The 26,499-nt window shown below is 40.4% G+C and overlaps 1 protein-coding gene across 1 annotated transcript in view; it reads left to right on the top strand.

Annotated features, from left to right (window-relative positions):
• The window catches only part of DNMBP (dynamin binding protein), a 120,068-nt gene that overhangs the window by 27,632 nt on the left and 65,937 nt on the right, over positions 1 to 26,499 (top strand). The window contains exons 2-4 of the mRNA XM_004370025.2: positions 10,667 to 10,821; positions 13,027 to 13,149; positions 23,070 to 25,079. Of these exons, the coding sequence (XP_004370082.1) occupies positions 10,677 to 10,821; positions 13,027 to 13,149; positions 23,070 to 25,079 (2,278 nt within the window). The 5' untranslated portion in view covers positions 10,667 to 10,676. The remainder of the gene's footprint in view (positions 1 to 10,666; positions 10,822 to 13,026; positions 13,150 to 23,069; positions 25,080 to 26,499) is intronic.

Raw genomic sequence — 26,499 nt, 5'->3', positions numbered from 1 at the left:
ATGCCCTGTCAGCAGGTGGTTAGATCTGTTAACTAGGTATGTGAGCTCAGGAGTCCACCCACTCCTCCTGTATGGATTCAGCTCAGATGCCCAGGTAGATAGCCACCAAGTGTGTGGTGTAAGCTCTTACTTACAGTCCTAGACAGGCATGAGTGATTGGTGTAGGCACAGGCATCGGGCTGCAGCAGAGGGACACACTCTGAGCAAGGTAGGGGGCTGACGGCCACCCCTGAGTGTCCAGGAGGAAGGTGTGTCCCTATTCCCTAGAGCACGTAGGTGGGTGGGTTTTGCAGCTGGACTATTAGCACCTGATGCTGTTGGCTGTAAGGACTGGTGGGCATCTCTTATTCATGGGCCCCTCTTGCAAGTGGCTAGGTGGTGTGGGTAGAGCCACCAGTCCTCAGACTCCTGAAGTGGATAGGTGAAGACCCTGCTTAATGGGCAGAGCAGTGTCAAATGTCAAGAACTTGTCACTTCACAGCTGAAACAGTTGAAGTTAGAGTTCCAGTATACACCCTGTTGTACTGCGGTAATGAGGGCCTACGCTGTTGAGATGGGCCCACACAAGTCTATGCAGAGGGAAAGGCACTCAAAGTCCGTGGATCCCTTATGCCTGTGCCTAGGCAAAGGAGCTGTGCCTATCCTGGGTTCCTGGCTTAGGGCAGCTGGCAGTTTATTTTTTCCCGTTTGTTAATTTTTTCACTCTCCAAGGCAGGGAGAATGGCTCTGGGCATGTGACAGATCCTACTTTTGGCCCAGGGGACTCAGCCGTTGCTGAAGCCAGTCCGGGACCCAGTGCGGAACAGAGAGTGGGGAGGTAAATGGGAGAGAGGTTTTTCCCTAAGGGGGGTATTTTTGATCTGTGCAGTAGGCTGTATGCAAGTAGTTATCTTTCGCTTGATCCAGGGTTGCTTCTCACTGGTTCAGGGTGGCCATGTAGACCTTCTGGTGCTGGGTCTCTCCCAGTGCAGAAAACGTGCCTCTCAAGCACTGCTGCTTGCCTGCCTCACCGCTCACCCACGAGCTGTTCAGGCCTGAAGGGCTCAGTCTCTGGCCGGGTCAGGTCTGGCAACTCCTCCCTGCTTCCAAACTGTCTCTCCCTCCCCCTGCCACTCAGTCCGGTTCCTAAACTTTGCCTTTGATGTTCAGGGTCCCCAGATTGCCATATATAATTGAATCACTTGTATTTTCGGGCCTTTGTTGTGAGAGGGTCCACTGAAAGCGTCTGTCTACTCTGCCATCTTGGCCCCACCTCCTGGTTCAAGTTTTAAAGATTTCCTCAGAGTAGTAGTTTCAGGGGATCTTCTGGCCTCAATAGCTCCGGAAAGTCTGGATTCCGTGAGAATTTGAAATTTTGTTCTGCATTTCCATCCATCTTACATGGAAGTGCATTGATAGAGTCCTGGTAGGTTGGCCTCCCAGGGCACAGAGCAAGTGGAGAAGGGTTGAAGATGGAGCTGGAAGGCAGATGGAAGACATCCAGCCCAGGCTTATTGTTTAGTGTCCTCAAGCTGTACAAGGTTCAGACCTTTACTCAGAAGGCAATACTGGAAATTACTTATTAAGCTATTTGATGTCAGTGTCTATCAGGGTAAAAGTTTATAGTTTGTGATTTCAGCAGATTTCTAGCAGAGTATATCCAGACTTGTAGATGTGTTGCTTACTAAAGATTACTAAACTTTCCAGGCCTTCTTTCACATTTTGTGATTTGCACTTAAAATATATATATATGTACATATATATACATAAATTTTTTTACATATATATATATTTTTTAGTACACATATTAGGCTGCTGAACCAATTGGATTTTAGCAGTTTATGCCTTTTGCTTTCGTTATATTTTATTCTTTTACTGAATATGCTTTCATTAGCACGTTCACTCTCATGGCTTTAACTTTTACATGTCCATTTGATGTCTCACAAATCTATTTAAGATGATATAAGAACACGGGTTATAGGAGTTCAGAGACATGAAAGATTAAGGTGGGCTTGAGTAGGAGAGGTGGCTTCATCTGGAGGAAGTAGAGGGTGGGGAAAAACTGGGGAGTCCACCATGGATTAAAGAGATCGCTGTAAACAAAGAAATCAGTTATGGGCAGAGCCCAGAGGAGCAGGTTCTCTCTTTATGGGGGCAGAGACCATTTAGACTGGATAGGACTCCACTGAGGAGTACTTTTTTTTTTTTTTTTTTAATTTTGTTGTCATTGTTGAGAATATACACAGCAAAACATATGCCAGCTCAACAGTTTTCTATGTGTACAATTCAATGACATTGATTCCATTCTTTGAGTTGTAGAACCATTCTCACTCTCCTTTTCTGAGTTGTTCCTCCTCCATTAACATAATCCCCTGCCCCCTAAGGTTCCTATCTAATCTTTCGAGTTAACGTTGACAGTTTGATCCCATATAGACATAGATTTTATTTATTTTTTATTGTACTTTAGGTGAAGGTTTACAGAGCAATTTAGTTTCTCATTAAACAATTAATAGACATATTTTGTGACATTGGTTACCAACCCCACGACATGTCAGCACTTTCCCCTTCTTGACCTTGGGTTCCCTGTTACCAGCTTTCCTGTCCCCTCCTGCCTTCTCGTCCTTGTCCACGAGCTGATGTGCCCATTTAGTCTCATTTTGTTTTATGGGCCTATCAGATCTTTGGCTGAAGGGTGAACCTCAGGAGTGACTTCAGTACTGAGTTAAAAGGGTGTCTGGGGGCCATACCCTCCAGGTTTCTCCCATCTTTGTCAGAACAGTAAGTCTAGTCTTTTTTTGTGAGTTAGAATTTTGTTCTACATTTTTCTCCAGCTCTGTCCAGGACGCTGTATTGGATCCCTGTCAGAGCAGTGGGTGGTAGTAGCTGGACACCATCTAGTTGTGCTGAACTCAGTCTGCTGGTGGCTGTGGTAGTTGTGGTCCATTAGCCCTTTGGACTAACCTTTTCATCGTGTCTTTGGTTTTTTTCATTCTCTCTTGCTCCAGACAGGGTGGGATGAGTAGAGTATTTTAGACGGCCACTCACAAGCTTTTAAGATCCCAGACGCTACTCACCAAAGTAGAATGTGAAACATTTTCTTATCATCTGTGTTATGCCAGTTGAGCTAGATGTCCCCCTAGACCATGGTAGCCAGCCATTAGCCCAGTAATTTGGTCCTGCAGGGAGTTTGGATGTGTCCATATAGATAGATTTTAAAACAGATAATGCTCAAGGCAGACACTTTTTACTAATTAAGATAAATTGTTGTTTGATTTTAAGAAGACTTCAGGGGATATTTTTGGTTTAAAGTTTAAAGATTATCTCAGGGCAATAGTTTTGGGGATTCATCTAGCCTCCATGGCTCCAGGGAATCTGTAGTCCATGAGAATTTGAAATTCTGTTCTGCATTTTCCCCTTTTTGAACAGGATTCTTCTATAGAATCTTTAATCAAAATATTCAGTAATGGTAGCTAGGCACCATCCGGTTCTGGTCTCATGGCAAGGAGGCAGTTAGCCACACATTCCATTTCCTTCTCGTATTCCTGACTCTCTTTCTTCTTCTGTTGCTCAGGAGTACTATTTTTGATTGATAAGTAGGGTGAGAGGAGGTTATAAAAAATCTGAAGTGTGTCCTGTGAAAAGAGTGCCATGGCCAGAGAAGTTTAGAAATGCCTAATTAGAAAGGGCTTGCCTGAATTGTCTCAGTCTATAATATACTAGTATTCTTTATGCCTCTCCAAGTGGGAAATATGTTTTAGAGCCTTCCCCAAGTTAATGACTTCGGAGCTTTTGTATTTTGGAACATGAAGATTAGTGTCCTCAGAACATGTTTTGGGAAATGCTAAGCTAAACTTTTTGGGAGTGGGGGGACTATATCTTGTCTCAACACACAACATCTTGAATGTTCCTGGGTATATCATGGGAGCAAAACTGGATTAAGAGGTAGTTCCCAAAGGCATTAACCCATAGAAAGTGTTAAAACATTCTTGTGGCACTAAACAACCATTGCAGATTTAAGAGAATGGAGAAATTGTTTCTCTCTCTCTTTCACTCTTTCTTTTTCTCTCCTTGGATGAATAAGCCTTGAGTGTTTCCTTCTAAGATTAGTGGTCACATTATCTGCAGGGTTTTATTTTTCCCTAAGTAGGGTGGATACTTTGGGATAGGTGTTGAATTGCTTAGGTCAATAGAAAACCCAAAAAACCCAAACCTGTTGCTGTCAAGTGGATTCTGACTCATAGTGACTCTATAGGACAAAGTAGAACTGCCCTTGTAGGGTTTCCAAGGCTGTCAATCTTTACGGAAGCAGACTGCCGCATATTTCTCCTGCAGAGCAGCTGGTGAGTTCAAACAGCCAACCTTTTGGTTAGCAGTAGAGTGCTTTAACTACTGCGCCACCAGGGCTCTTAGGACAATAGAGGAGAGTCTAAATGCTACTGTGAGCCACCAACAAGATTAGAGAATAAATATTTAAAGAGTATTGGGTTAAAGGGTATCAAACGACTAGTATACCTGGTAGAGCTAACTTTTTAGCCTACATGGGTATTTGATTGACTCCATTTGGCTCAATAAATATTTGTGGAATACATGAATGAATGAATTATAGAAAAATAGGGGTATCTTGTAAATTCTTAAGCAAGTGAGTAATATGTAAAAATCAACATTTTAGGAAGATTAATCAGGTTCACTGACAGATTAGTAGAAAGAAAATAAATGAGGTATGTTTTGTAACTTTGGCCCATAAGAAAGCAAACTGGTACTTCAAAAAAGGAAAACTATAAACTGATATTGAACTCTAGTTAAGAAATGTAGGCTAAAGTATTGAGGACGTGTCTGTGGTTTATTTTGAAATACATCAAAAATAAAATAAAAAATATTTTGGAATGCATCGAAAACTGACATAGATTAATAAATGGATAAAGGGAGGGATGATATGTGATAAAGTAACTATAGTAAAATGTTAATGGTAGAATCTAGGTGGTGAGTGTGAAATTCTTTCAACTTCACTATTGAAAATTTGCAGAATAAAATGTTGAGGAAACAGAGAGGAAAATGGAAGTCTAGAAGATTCTGAAGGAAGGACCAACAAGATTTAAGAGAAGTGATGTTTTGCTAAAAAGAAATGGGCGTTTCAGTCAACAGACTGGGTTCTAGTTCTGGCTTAGCTATTAGAGAGGTTAAGTAAATTGCTTGGGTGGGGGGGCGGGGCACTGGGATTTGAACCTGGGCACCCTGACTCTAGAGCCTTTGCTGTATATCTTGCAGTGTAATGATGATTCAGTGTCAGGTCTGACACATGGCAGCTACGCAAGTGGTAGCTGTTATCAGTGTACTGTTGGCTATAGATGACGAAGATGTTAATGTTGGATCTGAAAGATCTGTATGCCATACATAGAGCAAATTGGAAGGTAAAACTATTTGTGGGAAAGAGATGGTTAATTTAGTTTTAGATAAGTGGGAATGGAGATTTCAATATGATTAGTTTCATATATTTTCTAAAGTGAAATAAATCATTTGTTCACCAAAAATTTGAGAACGTTTTATGTGTTGAGCACTGCTGTAAACCTAGTGAATAAAACAGACAAAAATCTCTTCCCTCATAGAGCTTACATTCTAGTAAGTGTTTGAAGAATTATCTTTCCAAGAGTATTTATATTTCAACAGAATGGAAATGCAAACATTCACAGCAAGGGAGGAAAGTGTTGTTTTCACAGCTGACTCTCCTCATGTCGCTGAAATCATGCCATACAGGCAGTTATTTCCTCTGTTTACTTTCAAGCCCATCTGTGTTCTGATTTCCCCTGTAGTTCTTTTTACTTCCATCTGGAGTTGATGGAACAGCTTGTATAAGCCATTTATGGTTAAGTTTCAGAATATATGTCCAGGCCTTCTAAATGGCCTAGGCATGAATATAATGTTGCTTTTCATAGTGTATACAGGGCAGAGAAGACTGAGATGAAATTCATGCCATTCTATATAAAATAGAAGACATTAAGGCCTGCTTTCTGATCTCACACATGAATCATTTAATTTAGCTGGGCTCTGACTTCAGTACCATGCTAGGGTGTGTTTTCCTCAGTGATTACGCACTCATTCCAATAGGGTAGGAGGTCAGTCAGTAAAAGTATTTATTGAGTCAGATCCTCCTCTGCTTCTGAGTCATTTTCTGGTAAAGTAGTAGGGTTCTCAGGGAGAAGCTTTAACTCTTTTAGATCACAAGGGTTATTCCTTAATATAATATGATATCTCTCTAAGTAATCATACGGACCTTATGCTAATTCTTTACTTGATATTTTGGATAATGAGATACATATTTAGTCTGATAGTGAGATAGAATTTGAGAAAAAATAGTATAAAGAAAATAATACCCACTTTGGCCCAACCTTGAGGAATTGTTTTAATAATGTATAGATGGCCAAGAGGTTTGCAAAATATTATGTTCGGCTTAAAAAAAAAAAAGTTATGACACTGCTCTTATGCAGAAATCTGACATCTGGCAACTTCAGTCCTCTGGACCACAGCCAGAAAAAAAGAACAGGGCCTCAGAGCACATGAAAAATAACCGTTGAAAACTCTAGCACTAACACATGTACTTTACCACCACAAAAGAGTTTGTTAGCCTCTCATGTAGAGCTTGTTCACTTTTATTTATCCAGGAACTTTTAGTAATTTTAGTGATGTATGTGTGGTCCCTCTCCTGCAGCAGATTATAAACAGCAATCTAGAAAGAGGGTTGGAAAGTTGACAGGAGATAAACTGATCACAGAGGGAAGGCTGACGTCAAAGGAGAAAGGCCTAAAAGTTACACTGTACAGTATTATGGATTACACACAGCACAGTAATGTATGGTCTTGATAATGAACTTGTGTCCATCAGCCAGAGAGTAAATCATGTTCAGTGTCCTTTATTGAAGAAGACAGGGAGGTGATAATGTGTCTTTTTTTTTTTTAAGACATAGAACTTACCAAATTTTGACATGTTGAAATGGTAAGTTCTGTAGTGTTTATCTACTTGAAATAGTATATTCTTTGATGAGGCTATATCGGTGACACAGATTTGAGCCTGTAGTAATAGAGATGACGTTTTGTCATAACCGCTAACATTTATCTGGCACCTTCAGTGCTAGCCCTGTTCAGGGTGCTTTCACACTCATGACATACTGGTTAAGGCTTTGGAGACCCACAGATCTGGGTTTCTATCCCATCTCTAATACTGTGTGACACTGGACAGATGACATCACCACTCTAAGTCTGTGTCTCACCTGCAAAACGAGAACCAGTCATATCCGATAGGGTTGTTGTTGTGAAGCAGGCCCTAGTGACACAGTGGTTAAGTGCTCGGCTGCTAACCAAAAGGTTGCAGTTTGAACTCACCAGCCACTCTGTGAGAGAAAGATGTGACCTTCAGCTTCTGTAAAGATTACAGCCTTGGAAACCTATGGGGCAGTTCTACTCTGCTATAGGGTCACTATGAGTTGTTGTTGTGAGAACTTGGTAGTGAGGGAAGTACATAGTACAATACATGGCAGATAGTAAGTGCTCAATAAATATTTGACATTATTATAATTATATTTTCATTATTATAATCATCCTCTTGATGATTATTATTTATAGTGTTATCTCCATTTTTCTGGACCAGGAAACTGAAGCCCAGAGAGCCTAAGTAATATATCCAAGGTGGAGCTGGGATTTGAACCTTTGTCCCTCTGACTCCAGAAACCCAGTGCTTTGCAGTCACATTATGCTGCCTTCCCAACATGTAATTATAGCTACACTTTAAAAAAATAAAACAAACAAAAAAAGCCTTAAATATATGATAAAAGAGGATAGAGGATGTGGAAAATGTTATTACTAGCCACTTCTCTTTTGTACTTTCGATCCAAATCATCTCAGTGTAGAAAAAAGAGTTTCAGTAACACAAAGACAAGCTACATTTCTTCAGCAGTACAGATTAAATATGTAACGTTTAGTTGTGTTACGTGATTCATTAGACTCTTATAGGTATTATCTCACATTAGTTCACTGAGCTACTCATTATATGCCTAACATAGTATTCAGTATTTGCTGAGATTGACGACCATATTTTTTTGTAATGAGGAACTGGGTGCTTTTTGATGTGATTATAGTTATGTGTGACATAAAAATTAGAATCCTCATCTCTACCATCTCTTCCAATGCCAAATGAGTACTTGGAATAAATGAAGAAAAATAGACTGGGTACCTGGACACCCTTCAGATGTTGGAGATGTCCTTCCTACTCCTTGTAAAAGACCTGGGGAGAAATGTAGCCTAATCATGGCAGATTGTTTACAGGTGGATGTCTGTACTCTATTTTCTCTCTTTCTATTGGTTAAAAACATACTGTCTTAGTTATCTAGTGCTGCTATAACAGAAATACCACAAGTGGATGGCTTTAACAAACAGAGATTTATTCTCTCACAGTCTAGGAGGCTAGAAGTCCAAATTCAGGGCACCAACTTCAGGGGAAGGCTTTCTCTTTCTGTCAGCTTTGGGGGAAGGTCTTCATCATCAGTCTTCCCCTGGGTCTAGGGGCTTCTCAGCACAGGGACCCCAGGTCCAAAGGACACGCTCTGCTCCCAGCTCTTCTTTCTTGGTGGTGGAAGGTCCTTCTTCTCTCTGCCTGCTTCTCTCTTTTATATCTCAAAAGAGATTGACTCAAGGTACAACCTAATCTTGTAGATTGTGTCCTGCCTCATTAACATAATATAGATTAGGATTTACAACGATAGATAATTACATCAAATCGCAAAATGGAGGACAACCACATAATACTGGGAATTGTGGCCTAGCCAAATTGACAGTCATTTTTGGGGAACACAGTTCAATCCATAACACATACTTAGACTCCCCAGACACATATACCCAGATGCAATGGACTCATACTCTTATTACAGCAAAGACACCGTAACCATGCAAGAATACTATCCAAGGTTGGGCCACAGACTTCTTTAAAGTGGAAACACATATTTAATCTAGTATACTGTCTTTAGGAGCCATGCGTAGTGCTTTCTTGTTTTTTCTTTTTATTGTGCTTTAGATGAAGATTTACAGAGCAAACTAGTTTCTCATTAAACAGTTAATACACATATTGTTTTGTGACATTGGTTGCTAACCCTGCGACGTGTCAACACTCTTTCTCAACCTTGAGTTTCTCCATTTCCATTGGTCCAGCTTTCCTGTCCCCTGCTGCCTTCTCGTCCTTGTCCCTGGGCTGGTGTGCCTATTTAGTCTCGTATACATGGTTGAACTGCATGTATTATTGTTTGTTTTATGAACCTGTCTAATCCTTGGCTGAAGGGTAAACCTCAGGAGTGACTTCACCACTGAGTTAAAAGGGTATCCACGGGCCATATTCTCAGGGTTTTTCCAGTCTCTGTCTGACCAGTAAGTCTGGTCTTTTTTGTGAATTTGAATTTTTTTCTACATTTTTCTCCAGCTCTGTTTGGGACCCTCTATTGTGATCCCTGTCAGAGCAATCGGTTGGTAGTAGCCGAGCATCATCTAGTTGTGCTGGACCCAGTCTGGTGGAGGCTGTGGTAGTTGTGGTCCATTAGTCCTTTGGACTGATCTTTCCATTGTGTCTTTGATTTTTTTCATTCTCCCTTGCTCCAGACAGGGTGGGACCAGTGGAGTATCTTAGATGGCCACACACAAGCTTTTAAGACCCCAGACGCTACTTACCAAAGTAGGATGTAGAACATTTTCTTTATAAGCTATGTTATTCCAGTTGAGCTAGATGTCCCCCAGTGTTTTCTTGTTCTTTTTTGTGGATCTTTGCTTTTCAGTACATTTTAAATCTCGGCGGTTGGGGTGTGGTCCTGCTGTTGTTCTTCAGGTCGTGTTACATTTTTGCAAACACAGTCTCGGTAGGTAGGAGCCACAATGCCCTCAGTTTGAACCTTGACCCTGTTGCTTATGAGTTCTGTGATCTTGGACAAATTAAGTTTTCTAAACCTTGCTGAGCCTCAGTTTTCTCTTAAGATGATTATGGGGAATAAATCAGATGCCTCATTTAAAATCCCTACTTTTTAAATACCACATTTAATACCATGCAACATGGTCACTTTTTAAAATACATTTAAAAAGTACCACAGTTGCCTTGTGTTTTAAAAATGTTAATTTCCTTACTTGCCCTCCTCGGGCATGCTAAAACGCCTGCGTTTTCTGACTTGCATCTTTTCTATCACTCAGGGGTATAAGTCACCTTTTCTTTTTCCAATTTCAGAATTACTTTGAGAACCAAATGAAGAAATATTTGAGGAAATTATTATTTTTAAAGAAATAAATGAGACAACAACTACTGGAAAGATTAGACAGGAAACTTAGGGGGCAGTGAGTTTATGTTAATGGCAGAGGAACAACTTAGAAAAGGAGGATGAGAATGGTTGCACAACCTGAGGAATGTGATCAAGGACACTGAATTGTACATGTAGAAATTGTTGAATTGGTGTAGGTTTTGCTGTGTATATTTTCAACAAAAAAATTACTAAAAAAGAAATGAGAAAGTACTTTTATTTTTTTTAAATATAAGGTAAAACTTGTTATTTGTTTAGCTTTTGTTATAAATATCTTTATATCTTAAACTTTATCATTCTCAAGAAGTGGATTTGTATTACAGATGCCTTAAGTATTTGTGTTTTCTTGTTCCTTTGGCCCTTTCTTTCCAGGTTATAAAGCATGGAGCCTGGCTCAGTGGTTCGTGCTATCTTTGACTTCTGCCCAAGTGTATCTGAAGAACTGCCCCTTTTTGTGGGAGATATTATCGAGGTGCTGGCAGTGGTCGATGAATTTTGGCTTCTAGGAAAGAAAGAGGATGTTACTGGTAAGAAGTCCATGATTTCCCATGTACAAAATGGACTACAGAGCCTCCCTTCTTTCCATATTAAAGACGAAAGTTAAATGGGAAGCCCAAGTCTACAAACTTCAGAATCCTTTTGTGTTTTCCTTATATATCATACTCTGGTCTTTACCAATGAGGAGAGAATTTCTGTGTATCATTCTACGTCTCCTTATCAATTCCTTCAAAAAGATGAAATGGTTAGATACCAGCTGCCCCCATCCCAGTTTCCTATTCACGTCTTTCTCTTCTCTTTCCTTCCCCTTCCAAGGTCTTTATCCTTTGCATTCATTGCTGCTATTTCTCTTCTCACAATATGCGTTCCTCCTCTGTTCAGAACAAGCTGTTTGGTTACCACTGCCTTTCACAATCAGTTTTTATCTCTGATTTATGAAAATAGGTACTCTCCACCTTGTTATCCCTGGCTGCCTTCTTTTAACTATTTTTCTACCTTTTCTTTCATTCTTATGAAGGTAATATGATTGATCCTTTTTACTCCTTCCTAGATTCATTGTTAGCTTAAATTTATTAAAGCTGTTATCTACCCTAGATGCTGCCTACCTCCCACTTCTATACACCAGTTTACCTTTCATTGATTCTTTAAAATATATGTTAACAGCATTTTCTGTCATTAATTAGCTTAGGGAAGGTGGAAGCTTTTCCCACACAATATGCACCTATGTTAGTCCAGTCCCTAACTTACATATATTTATGTGTGTCTGGTTTGGAGTGTGTTATACAGCCCTTAGAACAGACTTCGTCACTTGTTTATTCATTCATTCAACAAACATTTGTTGAATGCCCATCAGGAAATATAATGATAATCAAGATACATACAGTTCTACCCCCCGCCCCCCCGTAGTGATTACCTTCTAGAAGGAAGGCAGTCAGTTAACTGTAGGTACGGCCCGAAAGGTCTTGTGCTATAAGAAAGGAAGTAGAGAGTGCTATAGACACGTTTAAGAGGGACACTTAACCCACATTTGGGAGATTATAGATTATTTTTTGGTAGAAATAATATCTCAGTTGAGACAAAAAGGATGAATAGGCATTAGGAAGAATTTCTTGTTCAAAGGCCCTGGAGTGACCTAGAACATGGAAAATTTGAGGGACAGAGAAAAGCCTGGTGTAGCATGGAGTATGAGTGGTTGAGGAAAGAGAGATGGGGCTGGAGAGCTGAGCAGAAGCTATATCACAGAAGGCATCATATGCCATGGTAAGGAGTTAAGGAAACGGAATCATAAAATGTTTTAATCATGATCATATTGGAATTTTAGAAAGTCCACTGCTACAGATTGAAGAATGATAAAAAACAAAAAAAAACCCATTGCTGTCAAGTTGATTCCGACTCATGGTGACCCCGTGCATTATGGAGTAGAACTCAACTCCATAGGGTTTTCTTGGCTGTAATCTTTATGGAGGCAGATTGCCATGCCTTTCCTCTGTGGCACCCCTGGGTGAGTTCAGTCAACCTTCCAGTGGTCCAGTACAAACAGTTTGTGCCGCCCAGGGACCTCTGGAGACTGATAGGAGGTGGCAAAACTGAAGGTCAGGAGGCCAGTTGGGAAGTTGTTGCAGTAACCAGGTGAAGATGATGACAGCCTAGACAAGGCGATGGGGCTGGAGATAAGTAGACAGATACAAGAGATAATTAGAAGGTAGAATCAACCAAACGTTCTTCTTCTTTCCAACTGGTAGGCCCTGTCTTTCTACCACTACCTATTAAAATCCTGCGCATCTTCAGAGACCTGTCTCAAATGCCACCTTTTTCATAAAAATTTTCCTGTTCTTCGTGACCGTCTCTACCTTCTCTGACCTCTTGTAGCAATTTGTGTACCTATGTTGTGACCCGAATCAAGTTATTGTGTGTCTGAACCAGATTTTATGTCTGAATGAGATTGTGAGATCCTTGAGGGCCAAGACGGTCTTACTCATTTTCCCTCTGCAGTGTGCCTGGCATAGAATGGCACCCAGTAAATGCTCATTGAATTGCATTTTCAAATCCATGAAAATTTCATTTTCTACATGCTTTAATTTTGCGTGGTTTTCTCACAATAGACTCCCATTTATGAGTACTCAGTGAGTTCTCAGTTCAGAGTTCGCAGATGGGCTCAGAAAAACACTTTTGTCCCTGCACGCAGCCAGAAAAAAGAAAAAATTCAATAATGGAAATGTTGCTTTTATTTTTAGGACAGTTCCCCAGCAGTTTTGTGGAAATTGTGACTATTCCCAGTCTAAAAGAGGGAGAGAGGCTGTTTGTCTGCATCTGTGAATTCACATCCCAAGAATTGAACAGTCTTCCCCTCCATCGAGGTAAGTAAGCTGGTCATCCCAGAGTAGAAAACTGTTTAAAAATTAGATTGTGGAGTCTGCCCATTTTTAAGTGGCTACCTGGTAGAGAGTCCCCAGCAATACCAAGATAGGCCTGACAGTAGCAATGCCTTATATTTTAATAGCAGCTTACAGTTTCCACAGTATTTTCTCACAAATACATTCTCATTTGATCCTCACCATAAACCTGGAAGGTAGTAAAGTGGGTATTATTAACTGTATTTTATATATAATGCAAGTAATGAAAGATTCAGAGAACAGTACCTATAGATAGAAGTTTTGACCTCAGAGTGTGAATTCATATCACCTGATTCTAAGTCCACTCTTCTCTTTCCACCACTCCATGCTGTAACCACACTTTAGACTATATCTTTCCCCCCATAAAAACTGATAGAGCTTTGCTAACAACATTACCATTTATTAATGCATAATATTAGAGCGGGAATTGCTGTATGGAAATTAAGAGACAGTATTTTTCTACTTTATCATTAGACAATGCTATAAAAGTTCTCATCAGAACTAGTCTAAAAGGGAGCAGTTTAAAACAGAGAGTTGTAGCCATGTCTCAGTGATATTCAGGTATTTCTCACTTGCATGCTGACTGATACATGAATTTCTAAAGTTGCATATAAACCATTTTAATGAGTGTATAGTGTTCCACAAACTGAGGATTATAATCAAAGAATTCTGTAATGACTCCGAACGGTCATCAAAATGGTAGAAAGCATTAGCTGTATTGTTAATATTGCTGCTTGCTCTTTCAAGTATGATACTGAAGAGATAAGCTTAACTTCTGAAGACACATACACACAAGATACAAAGATAGGGAAACCTAGCAAAATTCTCTGACTCTTAATCAGTGAGAAGAAGGAATGTTAAATTTTGACCATAATCCTAAAAGTCTATTTTGAGAGTTTCTTGTACTTCACTTTACACTCAACCTTGACCCGTGTTCTGTGTACTTCCATGCTAATCAGTGTTGGGAAGGCAGACAGAAATAGAAGAAGATATTGTAACTGGGAACCTGACTGCCCTTACCCATAGGTCTCCCAATGGAGGTCCACTTCAGAACAGTCAGAGATAGAATGGAGAAAGGGCAAGAGCACAGTGGCTTCCCCCAGAGCTATGTAGAATGTAGAGAGCATGGACTTTTCCTTTCCTACCCCTGGTTCCTGGAGTAAATAGTAGGTGTAGAATACAGTTTGTGGGAATATGCATAACGAACGACTACAACATTCTGAGGAATTTTGAGGATATGGCTTGTGGAACCAGCTTTTTTTGCTTCATAATTACATCTTGTATAGTCAAGTCTTAGGTACTAAAAAGAGAAACTTTCTGCTGAATGGCAAGTCTGGTCTAATGTGTTCTGAATTTGCTTTAAGTTAAAATATACATCAGGAATCCAGGGCAGCCTGAGAGATGTTCAGAAGGACTCTGGCATGGACCTTTCGGCATGAGTCACTTGTGCCAAGACTGACTCAAGGTCAGGATGGGTCCTGGAAGCCTGTAGAGCTTATCTTGACTAACTTTTAATCAGTTAATCTCAGTAATCTTAAAAATGTATGTGGGACTCAAAGGATAAGGAGGCAGGGCAGGTGGGATACTTAGGAAAAGGGAGAGAAAAATAGGAAGAGGTGTACTAATTTCTAGTGATTTTATCTTGCACTCTTCTTTGTGATACTTTACTGTCAGTAGTCTCTCGGTGGGATAAACAGTTAAGCGCCTGACTACTAGCTGAAAGGTTGGTGATTCGAACCTATTCAGAGGTGCCTTGGAAGACAGGTCTGGCAGTCTGCTTCCGAAAAGTCACAGCCTTGAAAACCCTATAGAACGATTCTACTCCGCACACATGGGGTCGACGTGAGTCAGAATCAACTCCATGGCAACCAACAACAACGGCCAGTAAACACCCTGACAAGTCAGCTCTTTTTCCTTCTACGCCTTTCGCGTCTCTTCCAGCTCTGTACGTCTTCTGATGTGAAAAGCCGAACGCTTTGAGGATGAGGAAGTTAGGTGTACCTACTCAATGTGCCTTTTTTCTGGGAGATTTAGTATGAGACGTAGGAATGATTTTAATTCCTCTTGTAGTTTTTTAATACATGACAGTTCATATCAACAAGTATTAATTTTGCTAGTTGGAAACAAAATGGCTAAAAATGGAAGGTATTGTTTTATACCACACAGAGTTTATAAGACTTGAGTCCAAGCTTCCTTAATCTTCAAGTTTAGTGCTTGGGATCGCCCTTCTTCTTAGACCGAGAATTGTTTTTCCATTAAACCAATGTTTCAGCTCATAAGTAATTTATTTCTCTATCTCTATCCTCTAGTACTGTTAATCCTGCTCCCCATTGTAGTTTTATCTTTCCTTGGTACCTCTAAGTGTAGCAGTACAATTTCTCCTCTTCTGTGTAAACAAAACAAAACATTGGTGATGGAATATATGTCAGGAAGCGATTTGGAAACCTTAAGAGTGTGAGGGATAATGTTTGAGATCTGTTGTGTTTTACCATGCTACCTTTTTGGTTAATTATCATTTACCTACCTTTCAGAAATATCATTAGGATTAATAAGAGAAAAAAATACACACACACACATTTGGAACAGACAGTATAGCTTAGGGGATAAGAATTCTGACAGCATTAGGCTTAAACCCAGGTCTGCCACTTAATAACTGTGACCTTTGGCAAGTTAGTTAAGTTCTCAGCCTGAGATTCCTTATCTACAAAATGAGGATAAGAATACCTACCTTAGGATAGTTGTGAGGATTAAATCAGGTTGTACATGTAAGGCATATAGCACAAGGTAAGCATTCAGTAAATGTTAGATATTTTTATCATTCTTCACCTTGGGTTTGTAGATGTGTTTCAAGATACCTTTTTTCCCCTGATAATTATGGGTGAAGTTTTGTGTGTATGTACATTTTTCCATGGAAATTCTATCTGGAATCAGAACCCAGTGGCTTTTCCAGCAGGTGTCACTCTTTCTCCTTTTCCCCAAGCTATCCAATTGTTTTGGACTTGTATTTGGAGTTATATTTAAACTCAGAAACAAGACTGTTGCCTAAAAGAAGGGTCATTGCAGGCGGCCAATGCCACTGGCTGCTTCCAACAAATAAAGAGAAGAAAAGAGAGCGGAAACAGAAGAAGTGAATGTAACAACACAGAGGCAAAGAGGAAAGAAAAAAGTGTGTGCATATGAGTGATTGTCTTAGTCATCTAGTGCTGCTATAACAGAAACACCACACGTGGATGGCTTTAACAAAGAGAAGTTTATTCTCTCACAGTTCAGTAGGCTACAAGTCCAAATTCAGGGTGTCAGCCCCAGGGGAATGCTTTCGTTGTTGGCTCTGGAGGAAGGTCCATGTCATCAGTCTTCCCTTGGTCTGGGAGCTTCTCTGTGCAGGAACCTCAGGTCCAAAGGACACACTCTGCTCCTGGCACTGCTTTCTTGGTGGTAGGAGGTTCCCACGTTTCTCTGCTTCCTTCTCTCTTTTATATCTCAAAAGAGATTGGCCTAAGACACTACCTAATCTTGTAGACCTCATCAGTATAACTGCTGCTAATCCATCTTATTATATCATAGTGATAGAGTTTACAACACATAGGCAAATCACATCACATGATAAAATGGTAGACGATCATACAATACTGGGAATCATGACCCAGCCAAGTTGACAGATAGTTTTTGGGGACACAATTCAATCCATGACATTCCACCCTTTGGCCCCCAAAAATTCATGGCCTTGCCACATGTAAAACGTATTCAACCCATCATATCATAGCAAAAGTCTTAAGTCAACTCCAAGTCCAAAATCCAAAAATTCTTCTTCATCTGTGAAATCTAGAATACAAGCTGTCTGCTTCCAAAGGTACAATGGCAGAACACGCACAAGCTAGACATTTCCATTACAAATGGGAGAAACTGGAGGAAAAGAAGGGATAACAGGCACCAAGGAAGTCAGCAGAACACATTACATTAGCCCTCAAGGCTTTGAAAATAATCCTCTGTTCTCTGAGACAGTTTACACAATGGCCCAGCCCTCCAGACTTTTAAGTATTGGCCACACTCTGGATTCTGAGTGGAGGCCTCTCGGCCCTGGGCTTCAGCTCCGCCTTCCAGGCCCACTGGGACAGCAACTCTGCTCCCTCAGCTTTAGGCGCTCCATTCTCCTAGTCCATCTGAGTGGTGACTCCACCCTTAGAAACACCAGAGGCCATGGCTCCAACCCTTGAAACACCTGAGGTCATGGCCATATCTTTTGAGACTGAGGCAGCTTGGCTTCTTGTGTTCCTTGTCTTTTCAGTTTCTGCTTCCCTTAGCCTCTTGGCCCTCGGCCTCACACCCACATCTGCCCTGCTGGGGCAAGTGTTCCAAAGCTCAGTAGCTCCATCAATAAGTGCCCAGAGGCACCCCACTCTTCCAGGAAGCCTCCTGTGCACAGGCACTCAGCTCTCTCCATGGGTCAGCTCCAGTGCCGTCTTGCTGTGGTCTCCTGGTTCTGCTGCTGCTGGTCCTCTGTCGCTGCTGTTCCTCTATCCGTTCACAGTTTCAAAACCACTTCCACATTTTAGGTATCTGTTGAGCAGCACCCCACTCCTGGTACCAGATTCTGTTTTAGTCATCTGGTGCTGCTATAACAGAAATACCACAAGTGGATGGCTTTAACAAAGAGAAGTATATTCTCTCATAGTCTAGTAGGCTAGAAGTCCAAATTCAGGGCGCTGGCTCCAGAGGAAGGCTTTGTGTCTCTGTTGGCTCTGGAGGAAGGTCCTTGTCATCAGTCTTCCCTTGGTCTGAGAGCATCTCAGCACAGGAACCTCAGGTCCAAAGGACGCACTCCGCTCCTGGCATTGCTTTCTTGGTGGTATGAGGTTCCCATGTCTCTCTGCTCGCTTCTCTTCTTTATATCTCAAAAGAGATTGGTTTAAGACACTACCTAATCTTGTAAACCTAATCAATATAACTGCTGCTAATCCATCTTATTACATCATAGTGATAGCATTTATAACACATATGGAAATCACATCAGATGATAAAGTGGTAGCCAATCATACGATACTGGGAATCATGACCTAGCCAGTTGAAACACACATTTTTTGGGGGGACATAATTCAATCCATGTCAGTGATGTAATATCACTAATAATTGCCTTACGTACACAGAATGCCTACTCCTTGCCTATACCCTCTTGTTTCTGGACCACTCCCCCCAAAAAAATTCTAATAAAAAATGAAGACAAACATCTCAAATGTTATTTATCAATCAAAGCACATGTTTTGTAAATTTGCAGTGCCGTGTGTGAGATACCAGGATTAAGTCTTTGATAGGTTCATCTGGAAACCTAAATGAAATATGTGGTCAGTCTTCATGAAGCTCATAGTTCCCTGGCTATTTAGAGAGAGCCACAAGAGGATGCAGTGACGAACCTAATACTGCAAGGTCAGACTACTTATATTCAAATTCTAAGAAGATCTGCATTCGTTCTTATCACCTTATTTCTAATGCATTTCTTACTCAAATATAAAATCCAGCCAGAGGAAACAAGCAGTGTGGCTGAGACTGTATATAAGCCAAAGACTAAGGCTGATACTGCAGTCACCACACTTCCTGTTTTTTTGTTCTTGAAATCTAGTCACACTGTTCCAGAAGTTCCTTATATTGGTGTTTCAGGAGTCTGGAAATGACTGCTGGGTAGCCTCCACACTGAAGGTGGCACCTAGAATCCCAGAAGAATAGCTTCCATGACTCCTTCTGATGAAAGTGAGAGACTCATGCAGAAAACTCAGTAACGGTCAGGGCTGTAAAATGACTAAATTTGATGGGAAATTTGGCGACAATTATGGGTGATGGTTGCAAAACATGATTAGTGTAATTGATATCACTAAATTATATGCCTAAAAAATATTGAATTGGCAAATGTTGTGTTTTATGTATCTCTATTTAAAACAATAAAAATAAAAATAAACTAAATTGTCTCTAAGGTGCTTTCCAGGGTCTAAACTGTAATTTTTAAAAATTCATCTGTATTATGTAGAAGTGACCAACAGAATGATCGTCTGCCAAGTAATGAAGCTTTTCAAAACAGTCACCCAGGTGAAGGTAGACAGAAAAACAAGCCTTGTTATACTGGTTTCATGGAGAGCTGGCAAAACAAGGAAATGCCATAATTCTACAGCTTTAAGTAGGCCAGTTCTTGTCCAGGCCAGCAGAGTGGGAGTTGTGGCAAACTTTTATTCTTCCCATTCACCAAGAGGTCATTGTGTTTGAACCGCGGTCATGTCACCAACGAGTTCCTCTGTGGCCCCAAAGGAATGGCCTCAGGGCCAGTGGGGGAAAAATTACTTATGGTAATTCTCAGGACCCCAAGCTCTGACCAATGGATATTGAATTATAAATTACAGAAATACAGGACCAAGATACAATTGTCCAAATTAGGGACATAAGTAATATTTTTTTTTATATATAGATTACAGACAGCCAAGATGAATGTGGCTTCTAAGGTTTTTTAGAGAAGCATGCTAAAATTTCAGATGAAGAGAGTACAGTAAAGATTTGGAGTTAATATGGGCATGGTTTGTATGGGGACAGTGAAAGTCCCCTTGTGCGGAATAGGGTCTCATAGGTGAGATAATATTGGATAGGTGGGGGGAGAATTATGGCTAGATGTGAATGCCATCTTGCATTGGGGTGAAAATCTAAGACTAGCTTTCTGGTAGTTAGGAATTAAACCTTTTCAGAGAATGTCTGGAGCAAACTTGTTTTTTTATATGTTTCAGGTAATAAGAATAGAATTATTAGGGAAGAAGCCTTTGGCAATAGGCCCTTCATGCCTCATAGTAAAAGTTTGAGTAGGAGAGGGATATAACAAAATTGGTACATCTATAATCTTAATTTGGCACGAATCATTTGTAGAGTGGAAGAGGCGATGTCTGGGGCCATGGTTTAAAAGGGTGAGATGGTGAGAGTTAGACTATGGTGGTAGCAAAGTGCAAGTAACGGATGGAAGAAATACTTTGAAAGAAGAAATTAGAGGGAGAAAGAAAATAGCCACATGAAACCAGTTCTGGAGGGAAGATATAATGAATTTAGTTGGGAGTTGGGGTTTAAGAATCATCATCATTAGCAAATGGACATTGAGTGCTTGCTATATGAAAGGCATTGTACCAGACTCTTGAAATATAACAGTGGTACCTGCCTTTAGGGAACCTGTAATCCACTTGAAAAGATCATCAGCACCACCAGTTGCCATGGAGTTGACTCTGACTCATGGTGACCGCATGTGTGTCAGGGTAGAACTGTGCTCCATAGGGTTTTCAGTGGCTGATTTTTCAGGCGTAGATTGCCAGGCCTTTCTTCCGAGGTACCTCTGGTTGGATTCAAACCGCCAACCTTGAGGTTAGCAGCCAAGCGCTTAACTGTTTGCACCGTCCAGTGACTCCTACTTGAGAAGGTAGGACAGATTTAATATTTTAAACATCAGCAGCATATAAATTGATACCCTCAAAGATAACCCAGTTTTCAAAATGTACTTGACTATAAAATGAATCATGTGATTTTGCTAGATGTTTTGTCACCCTGGTTTTCTTTTACTTAAGCCATCTAAATCCCTTGAGCACCTCATCTCATGACAGGGAAAGCTGACTTAGGTGCTGAGTAAAAGGAAAGTTAAAATGAGATTAAAATTGATACTGCACAAAATGAATAGTTCATAATCAGATAATTAAGAATTTGCTATAAAACCGTTGGTTACAAAACTATAATTTTTTTTAACTGGGGTGACTCATATAAGACTGAACTTTAATTTTAGTTTTTCCAGAAACAAACACTGTTTTATCCTTCTTTACCTCAACTTCTTCAGTACAACAGATGGTAACTGTTCAACCTATATTTTATGAAGAGAACCTCAAACAACAATATTGGAAATATTGGTTATTTTTAAAAACAAAAAGTGTTGATTACTGGAACCGTCTTTTAAGATTTTATTATGGTGTATTTTCAGAATAGAGATAGTTCAAGAAGGCCTCTGGAGAAAATGAATGAAAAGGTTATTGCTCACCCCCTGCATCTCCAGAAAGAACCCATTCCTGAAGACTTGTTTATTAATTGTCTCGTATTTGATATTAAATAATTTGGTTTGAGAAATCAGATCCCTGACAAATCCTTATCCAAAGAGATATATTGGACCTGAATACATTCTTTTATGGTTTATAAACTGATTCAGTAGCATGGACTGTGAGAACATTATTTATTGTAGCATTTCTAAACTTTTTGGCCTCAGAATCCCTTAACACTCCAAAGCTATTGAGACTCCAAAGAGCTTTGACTTATGTGAGTTATTGATGTTTACCATATTAGCTATTTAAACTGAGACATTAAAAAATATTTACCAATTCATTTAAAAAAACAATAAACTCATTATGTGTTAACATAAATGACATATTTGTGTGTTAAATAATTATAGTTTTCCCAACAAAAAATTTTAGTAAGAAGAGTGACGTTATTTACATGTTTGTAAATCTTTTTAAGGTCTGACTTAATAGACAGCTGGATTCTCATATTTGCTTCCATATTCAGTCTGTTGCAATATGTTGTTTTGGTTAAAGCCTGTGTAGGAAATCTAGCCTCACACAGATATATAGTGGAAGATTGGAGGATTTTAATAGCGTTTTCAGGTAGTTGTGAACATCTTTGATACGGCACCAAAATGAGGTGAGTGGTGGTTTCTTAAGGGTTAGTTACAGTGTATAATCTGAAACTGTTATCAGTGAACTTTTCTGCTCTGTTACACTAAAATCCATTAGTCTGTCTTGCCTTTGGAATAGATTTTAGCCATGAGTGATTTTATAATATCATGCTTCAGTCATTTGGAAAATAATTGACGTAATGAGTTATGCAGATTTTCAGATGTTGACCATTTCATTATATAATGTCAAAAAATTATATTTGTTGGTATCTCTAGTGATCGCATCAGAAAAATCTTTACATACGGGGAAGCTATTAAGCTGTTGGTGGTAGATACAAGTTTTTCAAAATTTTAACTTTCACTTGAAATTTTGGAAGTTTTTCATTAACAACAGATATGTAATTTATTTTCCTTGAAGTTGCAGGCTTACTTCTTTCATTTTAGAGAAAATGTTTGTCAAATACTCAAGCCTGAATAACCATAGTTGTCTGTCAGTCACTCTTTCAAGTAAAAATGTGTTCTGTGAGAAAACACGGCTGGTTCAGACTACAACTCAGTCACACAAGTGCTTTGCCTCGAGACAACCATTGTCCGTCAGTCTGCAGCAGAAGTGCTTTATACATACTTCCCATTTTGTCACACAAGTACAAAAGATATGTTCTCATGAGTTGAGATTTAAAATAAAAATGTTATTTTGTGTTGCCTTATCCAGGACATTCTTAACTGAAACTGGCTTTTTTTTTTTTTTTTTTTTTTACCATGAGTGCCTTGGTGGTGAAGAATACAATGACCGTTACAATGAAGACCATACAGTGGCCACTTGTACAGTTTGTTGCTATTACATTGGTTCATGCTAAGGCACCAGCAGTTGCACCCACTATGGCTTTTACATCATCATTGCAAATCAATACAGTGAAAAATGTAGATAAAGTCTTAGGATTGTAACAAAAATAGTTTTGGCCTCATTGACCCTCTGAGAGGATTTCAGAGATTTGTCTTCCCCACCCGGGATTCTGATGACCACATTTTGAAAACCTCCAGTGTATGGCAGTGTTCCAATTCACTGAATGGTGAAATGAGTTCATGCTCTTAAAATTCTAGGAGTACATTTCTTTGAATTTTATAGATGTTTAAAACAATTAATTGCACTATTATTTATAGTAATATTTTGCTGGGATGATCACTGAGGTCATTTTATTTGCTTCTACTCCTTCTTTAGGTGACCTAGTAGTTCTTGATGGCTCTCCCACTGCTGGCTGGCTGCAGGGTCGAAGCTGCTGGGGTGCACGAGGCTTCTTCCCATCTTCATGTGTCCGTGAGCTCTTCTTCTCCTCACAAAGCCGTCAGTGGCACTCACAGAGCTCCCTGCTTCAGATTCCTGAATATTCAATGGGACAAGCCCGGGCCCTCATGGGACTTTCTGCCCAGCTGGATGAGGAATTGGACTTCAGAGAAGGGGATGTGATTACTATTATTGGAGTTCCTGAACCAGGCTGGTTTGAAGGGGAGTTAGAGGGTCGAAGAGGTATTTTCCCAGAAGGTTTTGTAGAGCTTTTGGGGCCCCTGAGGACTGTGGATGAGCCAGTAGGTTCTGGAAATCGAGATGGGTGCATTATTAATGGTGTCGTAGATAGCCCTACAGAAGAAGAAGAGAGAGGGCCGGAAGAGGATGAAGAGCAACCAGGGACCTATGGAATTGCCCTCTACAGATTCCAAGCCCTGGAGCCAAATGAGTTGGATTTTGAGGTAGGGGATAAAATCCGAATTCTGGGGACCCTGGAAGATGGCTGGCTAGAAGGATCACTGAAGGGCAGGACGGGCATCTTTCCTTACCGCTTTGTAAAGCTGTGTCCTAGCGCAAGGGTGGAGGAGACCATGGATCTGCCACAGGAAAGCAGCCTCACCAAGATCCCTGAAACTTCTTTGGATTGTTTGGAAAACTCCTTAGTAGTGGAGGAAAAAAGACATGGATCTCACGAGTATAGAGCAGAGAAGTCCAACTGTGTTATTTCTGAAACACTCGTTTCTCCACTAGATCATCTGCCTTCTGAGTACGAAGTAAACAAAAACTCTCATCTGGATGAAGACGTCTTAGAAGAGCTTCTGAGAAGCCCAGGCATGGCGCATGAACGTGGAAAGCCTCTTGCCAAAGACTCCTGCACGAATGATCCTTTAGACGTGGTCAATGGTATTTTCTCCCAACCTCAGTTACCTTTTCATCCCAAATTGCAGAAAAATCAGTATTATTCCACAAGAGAGAGCCACCAAAGCTCAGAAAAGTACTCTGACCCTCTTCCTTTAGAAGCAAGGAGTAGACACTTCTCCAGTCTACCTCTCAAAGGAACGCACTCCCAGCTGAAAACTGCTCAGAAGTCAGTGCCCCCTCTTCATAGCAGCTCTTCGTTGTCAGCCTCTAGGGCAGTCAAACCCAGCCAACTGAGCCTTCAACTCCATGGCATGGCAAGGTGTGCTAAAAAGCACCACAAGTCCAAAGAACGTGCTTCCAGCTTTAGCTCTGTATTAGAGAGATCAGAGATGATACCTGGTCTGCAAGGCAAGGGGCCTGCTGTGGAAACAATGGCACTTGAACAGGGAGATGACAGCGCTGACCTAGATTCTAAGTTAACCCAACAGCTGATAGAGTTTGAGAAGAGCTTGTCCGGGCCTGGCACAGAACCAGATAAAGTCTTATGCAATTTTTCAATCATGGACTTTAACTCTGAGAAGGATATTGTCCAAGGTTCCTCAAAATTAATCACCCAGCAAGAGCTGCCTGAGAGGAGGAAGGCCCTGAGGCCACCGCCACCACGTCCCTGTTCCTCAGTATCCACTTCTCCCCGTTTGCTGGTTGACCAGAACCTGAAACCTGCACCACCCTTGGCAGTGCGACCCTCTCGCCCAGCTCCCTTGCCTCCCTCAGCACAACAGAGAATGAATACAGTATCCTCCAAGCTCCTGACCTATAACCTTCCTAGCTGTGAGACTCTAGAAAAGGAGAGCCCTGAGAATACAGAAAAGACTCTGGACCAAACTTCCCAGTGTCCCTTAGTATTGGTGAAGATTCAGGAAATGGAACAGGACTTGGATATGTATAGCAGGACTCAAGAAGAGCTAAACTTAATGCTGGAAGAGAAGCAGGATGTATCATTGAGAGCAGAGACCCCTGAGAATCTTGAGTTCTATGAGAGTAACATTGAAAGCTTGAATATGGAACTCCAGCAACTTAGAGGTAAGTGATGAGGAAATAATACATACTTGTATCTAGACACCCAGAAGTCCAAATAACAGCCTACCCATGCTTTTGAGGATACTCATGCTTTTGACCTTTTTTTTTTAATTGTGGTAAAACCATACACAACAAAACCTTCACCAAGTCAACAGTTTCTACATGTACAGTGTAGTGACACAGATTACATTCTTCATGTTGTGCAACCTTTGTCACTTTCCTTTTCCAAATTATTCCACCATCATTAACATAAACTCAATGCCATCTAAGCAAAAACTCCTGCTTCCCTCCTCTCTCACACCCCTGGTAACCACTAATCTTTGGTTTCTATATATTTGCTTATTTCATATTTCAGTTTTATATGCGAATAATGCACGTCTTTTACATTTGTTTGCTAACTGCTGCCTCCCCCCATGAGTTATTTTCGTAAACACCACTATGCCAATTTTTTTTTTACATGTTGATGTGAAAAAAATATTAGGAAAGCACGCTTACGAAAAAAATACCTCGTCGGGGAGGGGAGCAGTTGGCAAACAAATGTAGAAGGAGTGTGTTATTTGTGTAAAAATACATTAAATTAGATCATACAATATTTGTCCTTTTGCGATTGACTTATTTCACTCAGCATGGTGTTTTCTAGGTTCATCTATGTTGTGGCATGCTTTTGATCCAAAGTAAAGAATGATTTGCTTCTTTCATTACCCAATTTCTTATTCTGTTACCACAGCTAGACTCCTCTGTCTTGATATAACCTATGACCATTGTAGCCTCCTGACTTCATTGGCTGCTCAGATAAAGAAGCTCAAACCTCAGTGACGTTTATACCCCCATTGACATTTATACTTCCTGTACTACGGTGGGGAGCCCTGATGGTGCAGTGGTTAAGAGCTACGGCGAGCTATGGCTGCTAACCAAAAGGTTGGCAGTTTGAATCCACCAGCCGCTCCTTGGAAACCCTATAGGGCAGTTCTGCTCTGTCGGGCAGGGTCACTATGAGTCAGAATCGACTCGAAGGCAATGGGTTTGGTTTGGTTTTATACTGCAGTGGCATTCATAGCAGTAGTGCAAATGGGAAGTCCCTGAATATAACTTCCTTCAACAAGTTTCTACTTAGGACTAAATACTTCAGGCTGAAACTCATGAGAAAACTGCATCTTGTATCTTTGTGGTCCAAGACTGAATTTCAATGATAATAATAGTTAACATTTATTAACTTATTCAAACCAATCCAAGCCCGTTACCGTTGAGTCGATTTTGACTTATAGCAACCCTATAGGACGAGTAGAACTGCTCCATTAGGCCTTCAGACTAATATTTTCCTTATGTCCGTGGTTTTCTGCATTCTCCTTTGCTCCTAACAAAATTGTCATAGGACAGCCCTTGCTACCCTTGAAGAATGACCAGGTGCATTGTCGTAATGGAA

The sequence above is a fragment of the Trichechus manatus genome, unplaced genomic scaffold, assembly GCF_000243295.1.
Source record: "Trichechus manatus latirostris isolate Lorelei unplaced genomic scaffold, TriManLat1.0 scaffold00007, whole genome shotgun sequence".
Taxonomy (NCBI): domain Eukaryota; kingdom Metazoa; phylum Chordata; class Mammalia; order Sirenia; family Trichechidae; genus Trichechus; species Trichechus manatus.
Note: the sequence above shows the minus strand (reverse complement) of the source record. Positions and strands in the feature narration are given on the sequence as shown.